Source organism: Punica granatum, chromosome 2 (assembly GCF_007655135.1).
Source record: "Punica granatum isolate Tunisia-2019 chromosome 2, ASM765513v2, whole genome shotgun sequence".
Lineage (NCBI taxonomy): Eukaryota > Viridiplantae > Streptophyta > Magnoliopsida > Myrtales > Lythraceae > Punica > Punica granatum.
The window spans coordinates 12,434,587-12,448,922 of NC_045128.1; the positions used below are offsets into that span (position 1 = coordinate 12,434,587).

At 40.8% G+C, this 14,336-nt stretch overlaps 2 protein-coding genes and 1 pseudogene across 2 annotated transcripts; all 3 read right to left on the reverse strand.

The window, feature by feature from the left end:
- Nucleotides 1-3,078: 3,078 nt before the first annotated feature.
- On the reverse strand, nt 3,079-4,483 carry LOC116197789 (50S ribosomal protein L20-like). Its single transcript, XM_031528040.1, has 2 exons — nt 4,288-4,483; nt 3,079-3,413 (listed from the first exon to the last, which is right to left on the reverse strand). Exons 1-2 carry the CDS (start codon nt 4,471-4,473, stop codon nt 3,222-3,224), a joined length of 378 nt encoding a protein of 125 aa, XP_031383900.1. The 5' UTR covers nt 4,474-4,483; the 3' UTR covers nt 3,079-3,221.
- Nucleotides 4,484-7,982: 3,499 nt separating this feature from the next.
- LOC116197808 (50S ribosomal protein L20-like) lies at nt 7,983-9,222 on the reverse strand. The gene is made up of 2 exons (XM_031528058.1): nt 9,030-9,222; nt 7,983-8,153 (listed from the first exon to the last, which is right to left on the reverse strand). The coding sequence occupies exons 1-2, from the start codon at nt 9,213-9,215 to the stop codon at nt 7,983-7,985; spliced, it is 357 nt and encodes a 118-aa protein (XP_031383918.1). The 5' UTR covers nt 9,216-9,222.
- Nucleotides 9,223-12,617: 3,395 nt separating this feature from the next.
- On the reverse strand, nt 12,618-14,083 carry LOC116197720 (annotated as a pseudogene).
- Between the last annotated feature and the right edge of the window lie 253 nt (nt 14,084-14,336).

Genomic DNA, 14,336 nt, shown 5'->3' on the forward strand with positions numbered 1-14,336 from the left:
GAGAGAGGGGAGAGAGGGGGAGAGAGAGAGAGAGAGATGCGAGGGAAGTAGAGAAAGCCTCAATGGTGAGAGGAATTCAGCCCGGCCCAATAAAAAGTGTGTGGGCTGCCCAATAAGAGTAGAAAGCACTTTGCCCCTCGATTTTTGGGGCTAGGAAGCATTTACCCTCCGACCTTTATGAAAAATAGGCACTTTACCCCGTTCAGTCAATTTTCCAGCCAAATCGTGTCATGTGCGGTGCATATGATATTTTCAGGGATAAATTCGTCATTTTATCTCATAAAAATAATAATAATAAATTAGAAAAAAGAAGCTGTGGGAGGAATGGATAAAGGAGATCAGACTCGGGAGAAGGAAGATGTACGGGGACGTCTCAAGCTGCAACCCTTACAACTAAGAAGACTCTACCTACATCCCTCATTCCCGATTGAATGGCGGTTGCCTTATTCATTGATTATTTCCTCTCCTGGTTTCAAAATTTTGGATCTTGGTGACAGTGGAGGGGTTGCTCCTACTCAGAGCTTGCCTTAGAGCATCGGCTAGAGAGGACATTGAACGGACCTCCTGTACATGACTAGGAGTTCGCCTCAGTTCCTGAGCTAGCCGCCCTCGCTGGAGATAGCCATGTAGCCGAATGCGGCCCGCTTAGGTCGGTCGAAGTGGACCCGCCTCTTGGAGCAATATCCCCTCGGGCACTCGTCGGTGACAATGATGTTGACGGCTCACGCGGGAGCAGATGCTCCTATCGAGGCACCTAACCTTGTAGCAGGCGCCGTAACCCTCCCTTGGAATTTACATGGCATATATGTCGGTATTTTGGGTTCATTTCTTCTTCCAGGTAACCGCCCGAAAATCGGGTCAGTTTTAAGCGGGTATTGGCCCCAAGTGGGAGAAACACGGGGGATCCCAATATCATTCTTTTGGCCCACCTCAGCACATGCGAGTATGTGCTCGTCAACATTCAATTTCATATTTTTTTTGCTTAGTGATTTGCTCACTGATATTAGCTTTAGATGAAACCAATATGAATGACCAATGTATCTTGTGGAATGCAAGCTGGAATGCAGCATCTAACAACCTTTAACTACGTTTTTTTTTTCAATTTACGAGTTATATTATGTATCAGTAATAACGTGATGTCACTGCTCCATAAAATACCTTAAAAATTATGATTCCTTTTATATCCTATATCAAACATAACACACATTAAATTGATATACTCTAAATTAGTTACAGCTTGTTACGTACATTGCTAAGTATAACCGAGACAACTTCTATAGTAACCGAGTATTTAAGCCAAGTTTCACACCTCCAAGAATAGTGACCACACTTATAGATGGCTGCAACATCATTCTCAAGGTCAAGGTCTTATTCTTCCGACTAGCACAATGGCAAGTGGTACGCATTCAATATGTGCCAAGAGTCTACACTCGCCATGCATGATTTTCATTGCTAACCCCATTGTCGCTCTATAGCGCATCTATTTAAGTTGTTGAAAGTGAACTAACTCGGGTCGTTATTTTATTAGCCTTCCATTTCTGTGTATATTGGAGTTGACTCATTTCAGTGCATTTCTATGCACATTGGTCTTGAATGAAATGTTTAAACTCTATATGAAGGATGTCACTGTATCTTGTACTGGGAATGGTTAAAATTGAGTGGATAAATAAATTTGATTGCTGCTGCACAAAAAAATTTAAGAAAAACTGAAATTTGATGTCCATGCAAAAAGTTAAGATCCAGAATAGATCGCTAACAAGAATATCCTCAAAAATGTCAGAACACGAAGTTTTGGCACCAAAAATTAAATAAAAACTGGGTTGTAAATTAACATCTATGGATAAAGAAAAGCTCTGAAACGTTGATCCATGTTCTCAGAAGCTCAAAGGTGATGAATAATCTTTAGCTCAGATTCCGTCATAAAAATCGTCTACTTATTATCTTCATCGTCATCTGCTCCAGCAGCTGAGTTGATGGCATTGAGTCACTCGATCAAACGAGCCTTCCTCTCCTCATATGTTAGCTTCTTCAAGTTGTATACGTTGAAGAAGATGGGTTAAATTGATTCAATACCCACCAGAATCGAGAGTCCCCTAACGTAATCCCGGCAGTTAGGGGCCTCAATCCCGACAACCCACCCCCTACAGGGGTCACCAACGCCATCTGTGGTCACCAGCGACCACAACTGAGGGAGTTAGTGGTTGATAGTGAGGCCCCCACCGCTGACCACCGCCCCTCCTCCATCCCCTTTGATTTTGCTCTTTTCTTGATTTCTTTTTATTTTCTAGAAAAACAAATTTATTGTTACATAAATATTATGGGTCCTACTTGAGCTATCATCATAAGCCACGTGGTATCGGTAATACGCATAAGCATTTTCCATTCAAATTAACGGAAAAGTCGACTTCGTACTAGAATTGTGTCAAATCAATAGTTTATGCATTTTTTAATTAAGGAAAAAATCGTACCAAATTGATAAAGTGTTGATTTATTTATTTATTTATTTTTGGTTATTAACACAGTACATTATACTTCACAAGCAAGCGGGTGACTAATGAATTTAGAATCCTCTATATATTTCTTCATGAGCCGACAATGGTGCTTCATCTTTCATTGTTAAACTAGTGTTCGGTGATGGGTTAATGATCTTTGTTGTGGTCATTCCGAGAACTGCGATGGTTTCTAAAATCACAGATAAGATGTATAGTATAGGTTGATGCCTTGGAGTGACATATAAGTAAACTTCTCTGTAATTTTGTTTGTTCCATAAGCTCTCAAATGGAACTTTATCTGGGATTACGAGACCTATGCTTATGGCAAATTCACAGGATTCTAGGACTGACCCATGTTAATCCAACAAGAGTTCATCGTGAACCCGTTCTGTTCATCAATATGATGTCTCCCTTGGCTAGCAAAACCAGCCAAGCCTTGTATTCAACATCAAAACAATGTCTTACTGAGCTTGTAATAGTCGGAAATCAAACCTCTTCCTCCATTGCCCTTCATCTATTCATATCTTCCTCATATCACAAGGGAATGAGAAGCTCCGAGAACATAGAATGCGGAATATTGAGAGAACATGCAAGCAAAAGATGATTGAGTTCTCAAAGTTCAGGCCGTAAATTCTTTCTAAACCAGTAGAAGCTTTGTAGGAACCACGAAACAATGGTTCAAACATCGAGCTCAAAAAGAGAAAAAAGAGACACAAAGCGACCAACATACTAGACACTGACTGGAATGCTTACCTTCCTGGGAGGATGAACCACATTCTTGTTCCCAAGGAAGGATTTACGGGAGATGTCCACAAGGGCCTTGAAGCTAAGTGGCTCATGCATGGACAATTCTGACAGAACTTTCCAGTTCAGCTGGATGTTCTCCTTCATCAGCCCGTGCATGAAGTTACCGTAATTGACCTGAAAATCAGTACAAATGGTCGTAAGACTATGAGATTATATGCAAAAGTTCATCCACTGCAAATGCCCGTGTTGTTTTGGAAAAAAATTAATATGTTGATGAGGTAAATAACCAATTTCAAGAAAACAATTGGTGCTCAAGCACAAGCCAACAATTATCTAATAAAAACCACCCAAATATCCAACAAATAGTTCATGTTAAAGTTCCGGTATAACATCTGTGCTTAACCATGACATATACACGCATATATAAGAAATGCTAAGATGATTTGCATGGCTAGTTTGAAATCTCAAAGGACTAAAGTTTCTTGAATCCTTAAAAACCGCTATTTCTTATCCTCCAATAGAACTTCGGCTTACACAGCAGACAGGGGATGAAAGTCATTAACTGAAAATGTTTTTTAACTCCCATTGAAGCAGAAGATACCATTTTTACATCTTAGTTCTCATCTCAGCGTTCATGAAAGACTTCTATAGAGTTGATGTTACTCATGAAAAACCTATTTCTTTTGATATATGAGTCAAACATGGCATCAAGAGAATGTTCAGAAAGTAGAAAAGCCAAGTCGGAACGAGCACAATGAACTACTTTCCATGCCTTACAGGCAAAGAATACTCATCAACCACACCACAATACTCATCTCTACACTTGGGAGATTCATGGATGAAGCTTACTCATCCCGGCAAGGGTAAATAACATGATATCGTCAACGGTATTATCCAAAGTTCCATTTAGCTCATATTCAGAATAAGTGCTTCAAGCCGATAAACGAAACGAAATATATGAGACACAAGTAGGGCAAAAATCATTGAAAATTTAGAACAAGCAGTCTTTCGATATATATGTAAAAAAGAAAAGTCGGACGGTACGTACTGAGTGGAAGCGAGTGCCGGCGTTGATGCGCTGGATCCAGAGAGACTGCATATCACGCTTCTTGTTGCGGCGGTCTCTGTAGGAGTACTGCTGGGCCTTCTCGACCCTCTCCCTCGCGATTCTAATGCAGTTCTTCGCCCTGCCTCGGAAACCCTTGGCCAGGTTGAACACCTTTTTCTTCTTCATCTTCCTTTTCCTGCTTTCCTTCTCTTTTTCTGTGAAACAATCCTTTTACACCTCGCAGAAGAACAACATTTAACTTGCAATCAGGCAAGAAACTTCGTAAATCCATCTACCTTCTCCCCTAATTAGCCAAGAAATTAAGAATCTACAAACTAGAAAACCCTGAAAATTAAAATTCTCACTTTTTGCAGTTCAGCCGGGCAACAACGACCGAGCTGCTACGAAGGCGGAACAAGCAGGTCCCGTTTCCGTTCAGAGACCGTCCAGACTGAGAGAGGGGAGAGAGGGGGAGAGAGAGAGAGAGATGCGAGGGAAGTAGAGAAAGCCTCAATGGTGAGAGGAATTCAGCCCGGCCCAATAAAAAGTGTGTGGGCTGCCCAATAAGAGTAGAAAGCACTTTGCCCCTCGATTTTTGGGGCTAGGAAGCATTTACCCTCCGACCTTTATGAAAAATAGGCACTTTACCCCGTTCAGTCAATTTTCCAGCCAAATCGTGTCATGTGCGGTGCATATGATATTTTCAGGGATAAATTCGTCATTTTATCTCATAAAAATAATAATAATAAATTAGAAAAAAGAAGCTGTGGGAGGAATGGATAAAGGAGATCAGACTCGGGAGAAGGAAGATGTACGGGGACGTCTCAAGCTGCAACCCTTACAACTAAGAAGACTCTACCTACATCCCTCATTCCCGATTGAATGGCGGTTGCCTTATTCATTGATTATTCCTCTCCTCCTGGTTTCAAAATTTGGATATTGGTGACAGTGGAGGGGTTGCTCCTACTCAGAGCTTGCCTTAGAGCATCGGCTAGAGAGGACATTGAACGGACCTCCTGTACATGACTAGGAGTTCGCCTCAGTTCCTGAGCTAGCCGCCCTCGCTGGAGATAGCCATGTAGCCGAATGCGGCCCCGCTTAGGTCGAAGTGGACCCGCCTCTTGGAGCAATATCCCCTCGGGCACTCGTCGGTGACAATGATGTTGACGGCTCGCGCGGGAGCAGATGCTCCTATCGAGGCACCTGACCTTGTAGCAGGCGCCGCAACCCTCCCCTGGAATTTATATGGCATATATGTCGGGATTTTGGGTTCATTTCTTCTTCCAGGTACCCGCCTGAAAATCGGGTCATTTTTAAGCGGGTATTGGCCCCAAGTGGGAGAAAGACGGGGGATCCCAATATCATTCTTTTGGCCCGCCTCAGCACATGCGAGTATGTGCTCGTCAACATTCAATTTCATTTTTTTTTTGCTTAGTGATTTGCTCACTGATATTAGCTTTAGATGAAACCAATATGAATGACCAATGTATCTTGTGGAATGCCAGCTGGAATGCAGCATCTAACAACCTTTAACTACGTTTTTTTCGTTTTTTTTTCAATTTACGAGTTATAGTATGTATAAGTAATAACGTGATGTCACTGCTCCATAAAATACCTTAAAAATTATGATTCCTTTTATATCCTATATCAAACATAACACACATTAAATTGATATACTCTAAATTAGTTACAGCTTGTTACGTACATTGCTAAGTATAACCGAGACAACTTCTATAGTAACCGAGTATTTAAGCCAAGTTTCCACCTCCAAGAATAGTGACCACACTTATAGATGGCTGCAACATCATTCTCAAGGTCAAGGTCTTATTCTTCCGACTAGCACAATGGCAAGTGGTACGCATTCAATATGTGCCAAGAGTCTACACTCGCCATGCATGATTTTCATTGCTAACCCCATTGTCGCTCTATAGCGCATCTATTTAAGTTGTTGAAAGTGAACTAACGGGTCGTTATTTTATTAGCCTTCTCATTTCTGTGTATATTGGAGTTGACTCATTTCAGTGCATTTCTATGCACATTGGTCTTGAATGAAATGTTTAAACTCTATATGAAGGATGTCACTGTATCTTGTACTGGGAATGGTTAAAATTGAGTGGATAAATAAATTTGATTGCTGCTGCAAAAAAATTTAAGAAAAACTGAAATTTGATGTCCATGCAAAAAGTTAAGATCCAGAATAGATCGCTAACAAGAATATCCTCAAAAATGTCAGAACACGAAGTTTTGGCACCAAAAATTAAATAAAAACTGGGTTGTAAATTAACATCTATGGATAAAGAAAAGCTCTGAAACGTTGATCCATGTTCTCAGAAGCTCAAAGGTGATGAATAATCTTTAGCTCAGATTCCGTCATAAAAATCGTCTACTTATTATCTTCATCGTCATCTGCTCCAGCAGCTGAGTTGATGGCATTGAGTCACTCGATCAAACGAGCCTTCCTCTCCTCATATGTTAGCTTCTTCAAGTTGTATACGTTGAAGAAGATGGGTTAAATTGATTCAATACCCACCAGAATCGAGAGTCCCCTAACGTAATCCCGGCAGTTAGGGGCCTCAATCCCGACAACCCACCCCCTACAGGGGTCACCAACGCCATCTGTGGTCACCAGCGACCACAACTGAGGGAGTTAGTGGTTGATAGTGAGGCCCCCACCGCTGACCACCGCCCCTCCTCCATCCCCTTTGATTTTGCTCTTTTCTTGATTTCTTTTTATTTTCTAGAAAAACAATTTTATTGTTACATAAATATTATGGGTCCTACTTGAGCTATCATCATAAGCCACGTGGTATCGGTAATACGCATAAGCATTTTCCATTCAAATTAACGGAAAAGTCGACTTCGTACTAGAATTTGTGTCAAATCAATAGTTTATGCATTTTTTAATTAAGGAAAAAATCGTACCAAATTGATAAAGTGTTGATTTATTTATTTATTTATTTTTGGTTATTAACACAGTACATTATACTCACAAGCAAGCGGGTGACTAATGAATTTAGAATCCTCTATATATTTCTTCATGAGCCGACAATGGTGCTTCATCTTTCATTGTTAAACTAGTGTTCGGTGATGGGTTAATGATCTTTGTTGTGGTCATTCCGAGAACTGCGATGGTTTCTAAAATCACAGATAAGATGTATAGTATAGGTTGATGCCTTGGAGTGACATATAAGTAAACTTCTCTGTAATTTTGTTTGTTCCATAAGCTCTCAAATGGAACTTTATCTGGGATTACGAGACCTATGCTTATGGCAAATTCACAGGATTCTAGGACTGACCCATGTTAATCCAACAAGAGTTCATCATGAACCCGTTCTGTTCATCAATATGATGTCTCCCTTGGCTAGCAAAACCAGCCAAGCCTTGTATTCAACATCAAAACAATGTCTTACTGAGCTTGTAATAGTCGGAAATCAAACCTCTTCCTCCATTGCCCTTCATCTATTCATATCTTCCTCATATCACAAGGGAATGAGAAGCTCCGAGAACATAGAATGCAGAATATTGAGAGAACATGCAAGCAAAAGATGATTGAGTTCTCAAAGTTCAGGCCGTAAATTCTTTCTAAACCAGTAGAAGCTTTGTAGGAACCACGAAACAATGGTTCAAACATCGAGCTCAAAAAGAGAAAACAAGAGACACAAAGCGACCAACATACTAGACACTGACTGGAATGCTTACCTTCCTGGGAGGATGAACCACATTCTTGTTCCCAAGGAAGGATTACGGGAGATGTCCACAAGGGCCTTGAAGCTAAGTGGCTCATGCATGGACAATTCTGACAGAACTTTCCAGTTCAGCTGGATGTTCTCCTTCATCAACCCGTGCATGAAGTTACCGTAATTGACCTGAAAATCAGTACAAATGGTCGTAAGACTATGAGATTATATGCAAAAGTTCATCCACTGCAAATGCCCGTGTTGTTTTGGAAAAAAATTAATATGTTGATGAGGTAAATAACCAATTTCAAGAAAACAATTGGTGCTCAAGCACAAGCCAACAATTATCTAATAAAAACCACCCAAATATCCAACAAATAGTTCATGTTAAAGTTCCGGTATAACATCTGTGCTTAACCATGACATATACACGCATATATAAGAAATGCTAAGATGATTTGCATGGCTAGTTTGAAATCTCAAAGGACTAAAGTTTCTTGAATCCTTAAAAACCGCTATTTCTTATCCTCCAATAGAACTTCGGCTTACACAGCAGACAGGGGATGAAAGTCATTAACTGAAAATGTTTTTTAACTCCCATTGAAGCAGAAGATACCATTTTTACATCTTAGTTCTCATCTCAGCGTTCATGAAAGACCTTCTATAGCAGTTGATGTTACTCATGAAAAACCTATTTCTTTTGATATATGAGTCAAACATGGCATCAAGAGAATGTTCAGAAAGTAGAAAAGCCAAGTCGGAACGAGCACAATGAACTACTTTCCATGCCTTACAGGCAAAGAATACTCATCAACCACACCACAATACTCATCTCTACACTTGGGAGATTCATGGATGAAGCTTACTCATCCCGGCAAGGGTAAATAACATGATATCGTCAACGGTATTATCCAAAGTTCCATTTAGCTCATATTCAGAATAAGTGCTTCAAGCCGATAAACGAAACGAAATATATGAGACACAAGTAGGGCAAAAATCATTGAAAATTTAGAACAAGCAGTCTTTCGATATATATGTAAAAAAGAAAAGTCGGACGGTACGTACTGAGTGGAAGCGAGTGCCGGCGTTGATGCGCTGGATCCAGAGAGACTGCATATCACGCTTCTTGTTGCGGCGGTCTCTGTAGGAGTACTGCTGGGCCTTCTCGACCCTCTCCCTCGCGATTCTAATGCAGTTCTTCGCCCTGCCTCGGAAACCCTTGGCCAGGTTGAACACCTTTTTCTTCTTCATCTTCCTTTCCTGCTTTCCTTCTCTTTTTCTGTGAACCAATCCTTTTACACCTCGCAGAAGAACAACATTTAACTTGCAATCAGGCAAGAAACTTCGTAAATCCATCTACCTTCTCCCCTAATTAGCCAAGAAATTAAGAATCTACAAACTAGAAAACCCTGAAAATTAAAATTCTCACTTTTTGCAGTTCAGCCGGGCAACAACGACCGAGCTGCTACGAAGGCGGAACAAGCAGGTCCCGTTTCCGTTCAGAGACCGTCCAGACTGAGAGAGGGGAGAGAGGGGGAGAGAGAGAGAGAGATGCGAGGGAAGTAGAGAAAGCCTCAATGGTGAGAGGAATTCAGCCCGGCCCAATAAAAAGTGTGTGGGCTGCCCAATAAGAGTAGAAAGCACTTTGCCCCTCGATTTTTGGGGCTAGGAAGCATTTACCCTCCGACCTTTATGAAAAATAGGCACTTTACCCCGTTCAGTCAATTTTCCAGCCAAATCGTGTCATGTGCGGTGCATATGATATTTTCAGGGATAAATTCGTCATTTTATCTCATAAAAATAATAATAATAAATTAGAAAAAAGAAGCTGTGGGAGGAATGGATAAAGGAGATCAGACTCGGGAGAAGGAAGAGTACGGGGACGTCTCAAGCTGCAACCCTTACAACTAAGAAGACTCTACCTACATCCCTCATTCCCGATTGAATGGCGGTTGCCTTATTCATTGATTATTTCCTCTCCTGGTTTCAAAATTTTGGATCTTGGTGACAGTGGAGGGGTTTGCTCCTACTCAGAGCTTGCCTTAGAGCATCGGCTAGAGAGGACATTGAACGGACCTCCTGTACATGACTAGGAGTTCGCCTCAGTTCCTGAGCTAGCCGCCCTCGCTGGAGATAGCCATGTAGCCGAATGCGGCCCCGCTTAGGTCGAAGTGGACCCGCCTCTTGGAGCAATATCCCCTCGGGCACTCGTCGGTGACAATGATGTTGACGGCTCGCGCGGGAGCAGATGCTCCTATCGAGGCACCTGACCTTGTAGCAGGCGCCGCAACCCTCCCCTGGAATTTATATGGCATATATGTCGGGATTTTGGGTTCATTCTTCTTCCAGGTACCCGCCTGAAAATCGGGTCATTTTAGCGGGGTATTGGCCCCAAGTGGGAGAAAGACGGGGGATCCCAATATCATTCTTTTGGCCCGCCTCAGCACATGCGAGTATGTGCTCGTCAACATTCAATTTCATTTTTTTTTTTTGCTTAGTGATTTGCTCACTGATATTAGCTTTAGATGATACCAATATGAATGACCAATGTATCTTGTGGAATGCCAGCTGGAATGCAGCATCTAACAACCTTTAACTACGTTTTTTTCGTTTTTTTTTTCAATTTACGAGTTATAGTATGTATAAGTAATAACGTGATGTCACTGCTCCATAAAATACCTTAAAAATTATGATTCCTTTTATATCCTATATCAAACATAACACACATTAAATTGACATACTCTAAATTAGTTACAGCTTGTTACGTACATTGCTAAGTATAACCGAGACAACTTCTATAGTAACCGAGTATTTAAGCCAAGTTTCCACCTCCAAGAATAGTGACCACACTTATAGATGGCTGCAACATCATTCTCAAGGTCAAGGTCTTATTCTTCCGACTAGCACAATGGCAAGTGGTACGCATTCAATATGTGCCAAGAGTCTACACTCGCCATGCATGATTTTCATTGCTAACCCCATTGTCGCTCTATAGCGCATCTATTTAAGTTGTTGAAAGTGAACTAACTCGGGTCGTTATTTTATTAGCCTTCTCATTTCTGTGTATATTGGAGTTGACTCATTTCAGTGCATTTCTATGCACATTGGTCTTGAATGAAATGTTTAAACTCTATATGAAGGATGTCACTGTATCTTGTACTGGGAATGGTTAAAATTGAGTGGATAAATAAATTTGATTGCTGCTGCAAAAAAATTTAAGAAAAACTGAAATTTGATGTCCATGCAAAAAGTTAAGATCCAGAATAGATCGCTAACAAGAATATCCTCAAAAATGTCAGAACACGAAGTTTTGGCACCAAAAATTAAATAAAAACTGGGTTGTAAATTAACATCTATGGATAAAGAAAAGCTCTGAAACGTTGATCCATGTTCTCAGAAGCTCAAAGGTGATGAATAATCTTTAGCTCAGATTCCGTCATAAAAATCGTCTACTTATTATCTTCATCGTCATCTGCTCCAGCAGCTGAGTTGATGGCATTGAGTCACTCGATCAAACGAGCCTTCCTCTCCTCATATGTTAGCTTCTTCAAGTTGTATACGTTGAAGAAGATGGGTTAAATTGATTCAATACCCACCAGAATCGAGAGTCCCCTAACGTAATCCCGGCAGTTAGGGGCCTCAATCCCGACAACCCACCCCCTACAGGGGTCACCAACGCCATCTGTGGTCACCAGCGACCACAACTGAGGGAGTTAGTGGTTGATAGTGAGGCCCCCACCGCTGACCACCGCCCCTCCTCCATCCCCTTTGATTTTGCTCTTTTCTTGATTTCTTTTTATTTTCTAGAAAAACAATTTTATTGTTACATAAAATATTATGGGTCCTACTTGAGCTATCATCATAAGCCACGTGGTATCGGTAATACGCATAAGCATTTTCCATTCAATTAACGGAAAAGTCGACTTCGTACTAGAATTTGTGTCAAATCAATAGTTTATGCATTTTTTAATTAAGGAAAAAATCGTACCAAATTGATAAAGTGTTGATTTATTTATTTATTTATTTTTGGTTATTAACACAGTACATTTACTTCACAAGCAAGCGGGTGACTAATGAATTTAGAATCCTCTATATATTTCTTCATGAGCCGACAATGGTGCTTCATCTTTCATTGTTAAACTAGTGTTCGGTGATGGGTTAATGATCTTTGTTGTGGTCATTCCGAGAACTGCGATGGTTTCTAAAATCACAGATAAGATGTATAGTATAGGTTGATGCCTTGGAGTGACATATAAGTAAACTTCTCTGTAATTTTGTTTGTTCCATAAGCTCTCAAATGGAACTTTATCTGGGATTACGAGACCTATGCTTATGGCAAATTCACAGGATTCTAGGACTGACCCATGTTAATCCAACAAGAGTTCATCATGAACCCGTTCTGTTCATCAATATGATGTCTCCCTTGGCTAGCAAAACCAGCCAAGCCTTGTATTCAACATCAAAACAATGTCTTACTGAGCTTGTAATAGTCGGAAATCAAACCTCTTCCTCCATTGCCCTTCATCTATTCATATCTTCCTCATATCACAAGGGAATGAGAAGCTCCGAGAACATAGAATGCAGAATATTGAGAGAACATGCAAGCAAAAGATGATTGAGTTCTCAAAGTTCAGGCCGTAAATTCTTTCTAAACCAGTAGAAGCTTTGTAGGAACCACGAAACAATGGTTCAAACATCGAGCTCAAAAAGAGAAACAAGAGACACAAAGCGACCAACATACTAGACACTGACTGGAATGCTTACCTTCCTGGGAGGATGAACCACATTCTTGTTCCCAAGGAAGGATTTACGGGAGATGTCCACAAGGGCCTTGAAGCTAAGTGGCTCATGCATGGACAATTCTGACAGAACTTTCCAGTTCAGCTGGATGTTCTCCTTCATCAACCCGTGCATGAAGTTACCGTAATTGACCTGAAAATCAGTACAAATGGTCGTAAGACTATGAGATTATATGCAAAAGTTCATCCACTGCAAATGCCCGTGTTGTTTTGGAAAAAAATTAATATGTTGATGAGGTAAATAACCAATTTCAAGAAAACAATTGGTGCTCAAGCACAAGCCAACAATTATCTAATAAAAACCACCCAAATATCCAACAAATAGTTCATGTTAAAGTTCGGTATAACATCTGTGCTTAACCATGATATACACGCATATATAAGAAATGCTAAGATGATTTGCATGGCTAGTTTGAAATCTCAAAGGACTAAAGTTTCTTGAATCCTTAAAAACCGCTATTTCTTATCCTCCAATAGAACTTCGGCTTACACAGCAGACAGGGGATGAAAGTCATTAACTGAAAATGTTTTTTAACTCCCATTGAAGCAGAAGATACCGTTTTACATCTTAGTTCTCATCTCAGCGTTCATGAAAGACCTTCTATAGCAGTTGATGTTACTCATGAAAAACCTATTTCTTTTGATATATGAGTCAAACATGGCATCAAGAGAATGTTCAGAAAGTAGAAAAGCCAAGTCGGAACGAGCACAATGAACTACTTTCCATGCCTTACAGGCAAAGAATACTCATCAACCACACCACAATACTCATCTCTACACTTGGGAGATTCATGGATGAAGCTTACTCATCCCGGCAAGGGTAAATAACATGATATCGTCAACGGTATTATCCAAAGTTCCATTTAGCTCATATTCAGAATAAGTGCTTCAAGCCGATAAACGAAACGAAATATATGAGACACAAGTAGGGCAAAAATCATTGAAAATTTAGAACAAGCAGTCTTTCGATATATATGTAAAAAAGAAAAGTCGGACGGTACGTACTGAGTGGAAGCGAGTGCCGGCGTTGATGCGCTGGATCCAGAGAGACTGCATATCACGCTTCTTGTTGCGGCGGTCTCTGTAGGAGTACTGCTGGGCCTTCTCGACCCTCTCCCTCGCGATTCTAATGCAGTTCTTCGCCCTGCCTCGGAACCCTTGGCCAGGTTGAACACCTTTTTCTTGTTCATCTTCCTTTTCCTGCTTTCCTTCTCTTTTTCTGTGAACCAATCCTTTTACACCTCGCAGAAGAACAACATTTAACTTGCAATCAGGCAAGAAACTTCGTAAATCCATCTACCTTCTCCCCTAATTAGCCAAGAAATTAAGAATCTACAAACTAGAAAACCCTGAAAATTAAAATTCTCACTTTTTGCAGTTCAGCCGGGCAACAACGACCGAGCTGCTACGAAGGCGGAACAAGCAGGTCCCGTTTCCGTTCAGAGACCGTAGACTGAGAGAGGGGAGAGAGGGGAGAGAGAGAGAGAGAGATGCGAGGGAAGTAGAGAAAGCCTCAATGGTGAGAGGAATTCAGCCCGGCCCAATAAAAAGTGTGTGGGCTGCCCAATAAGAG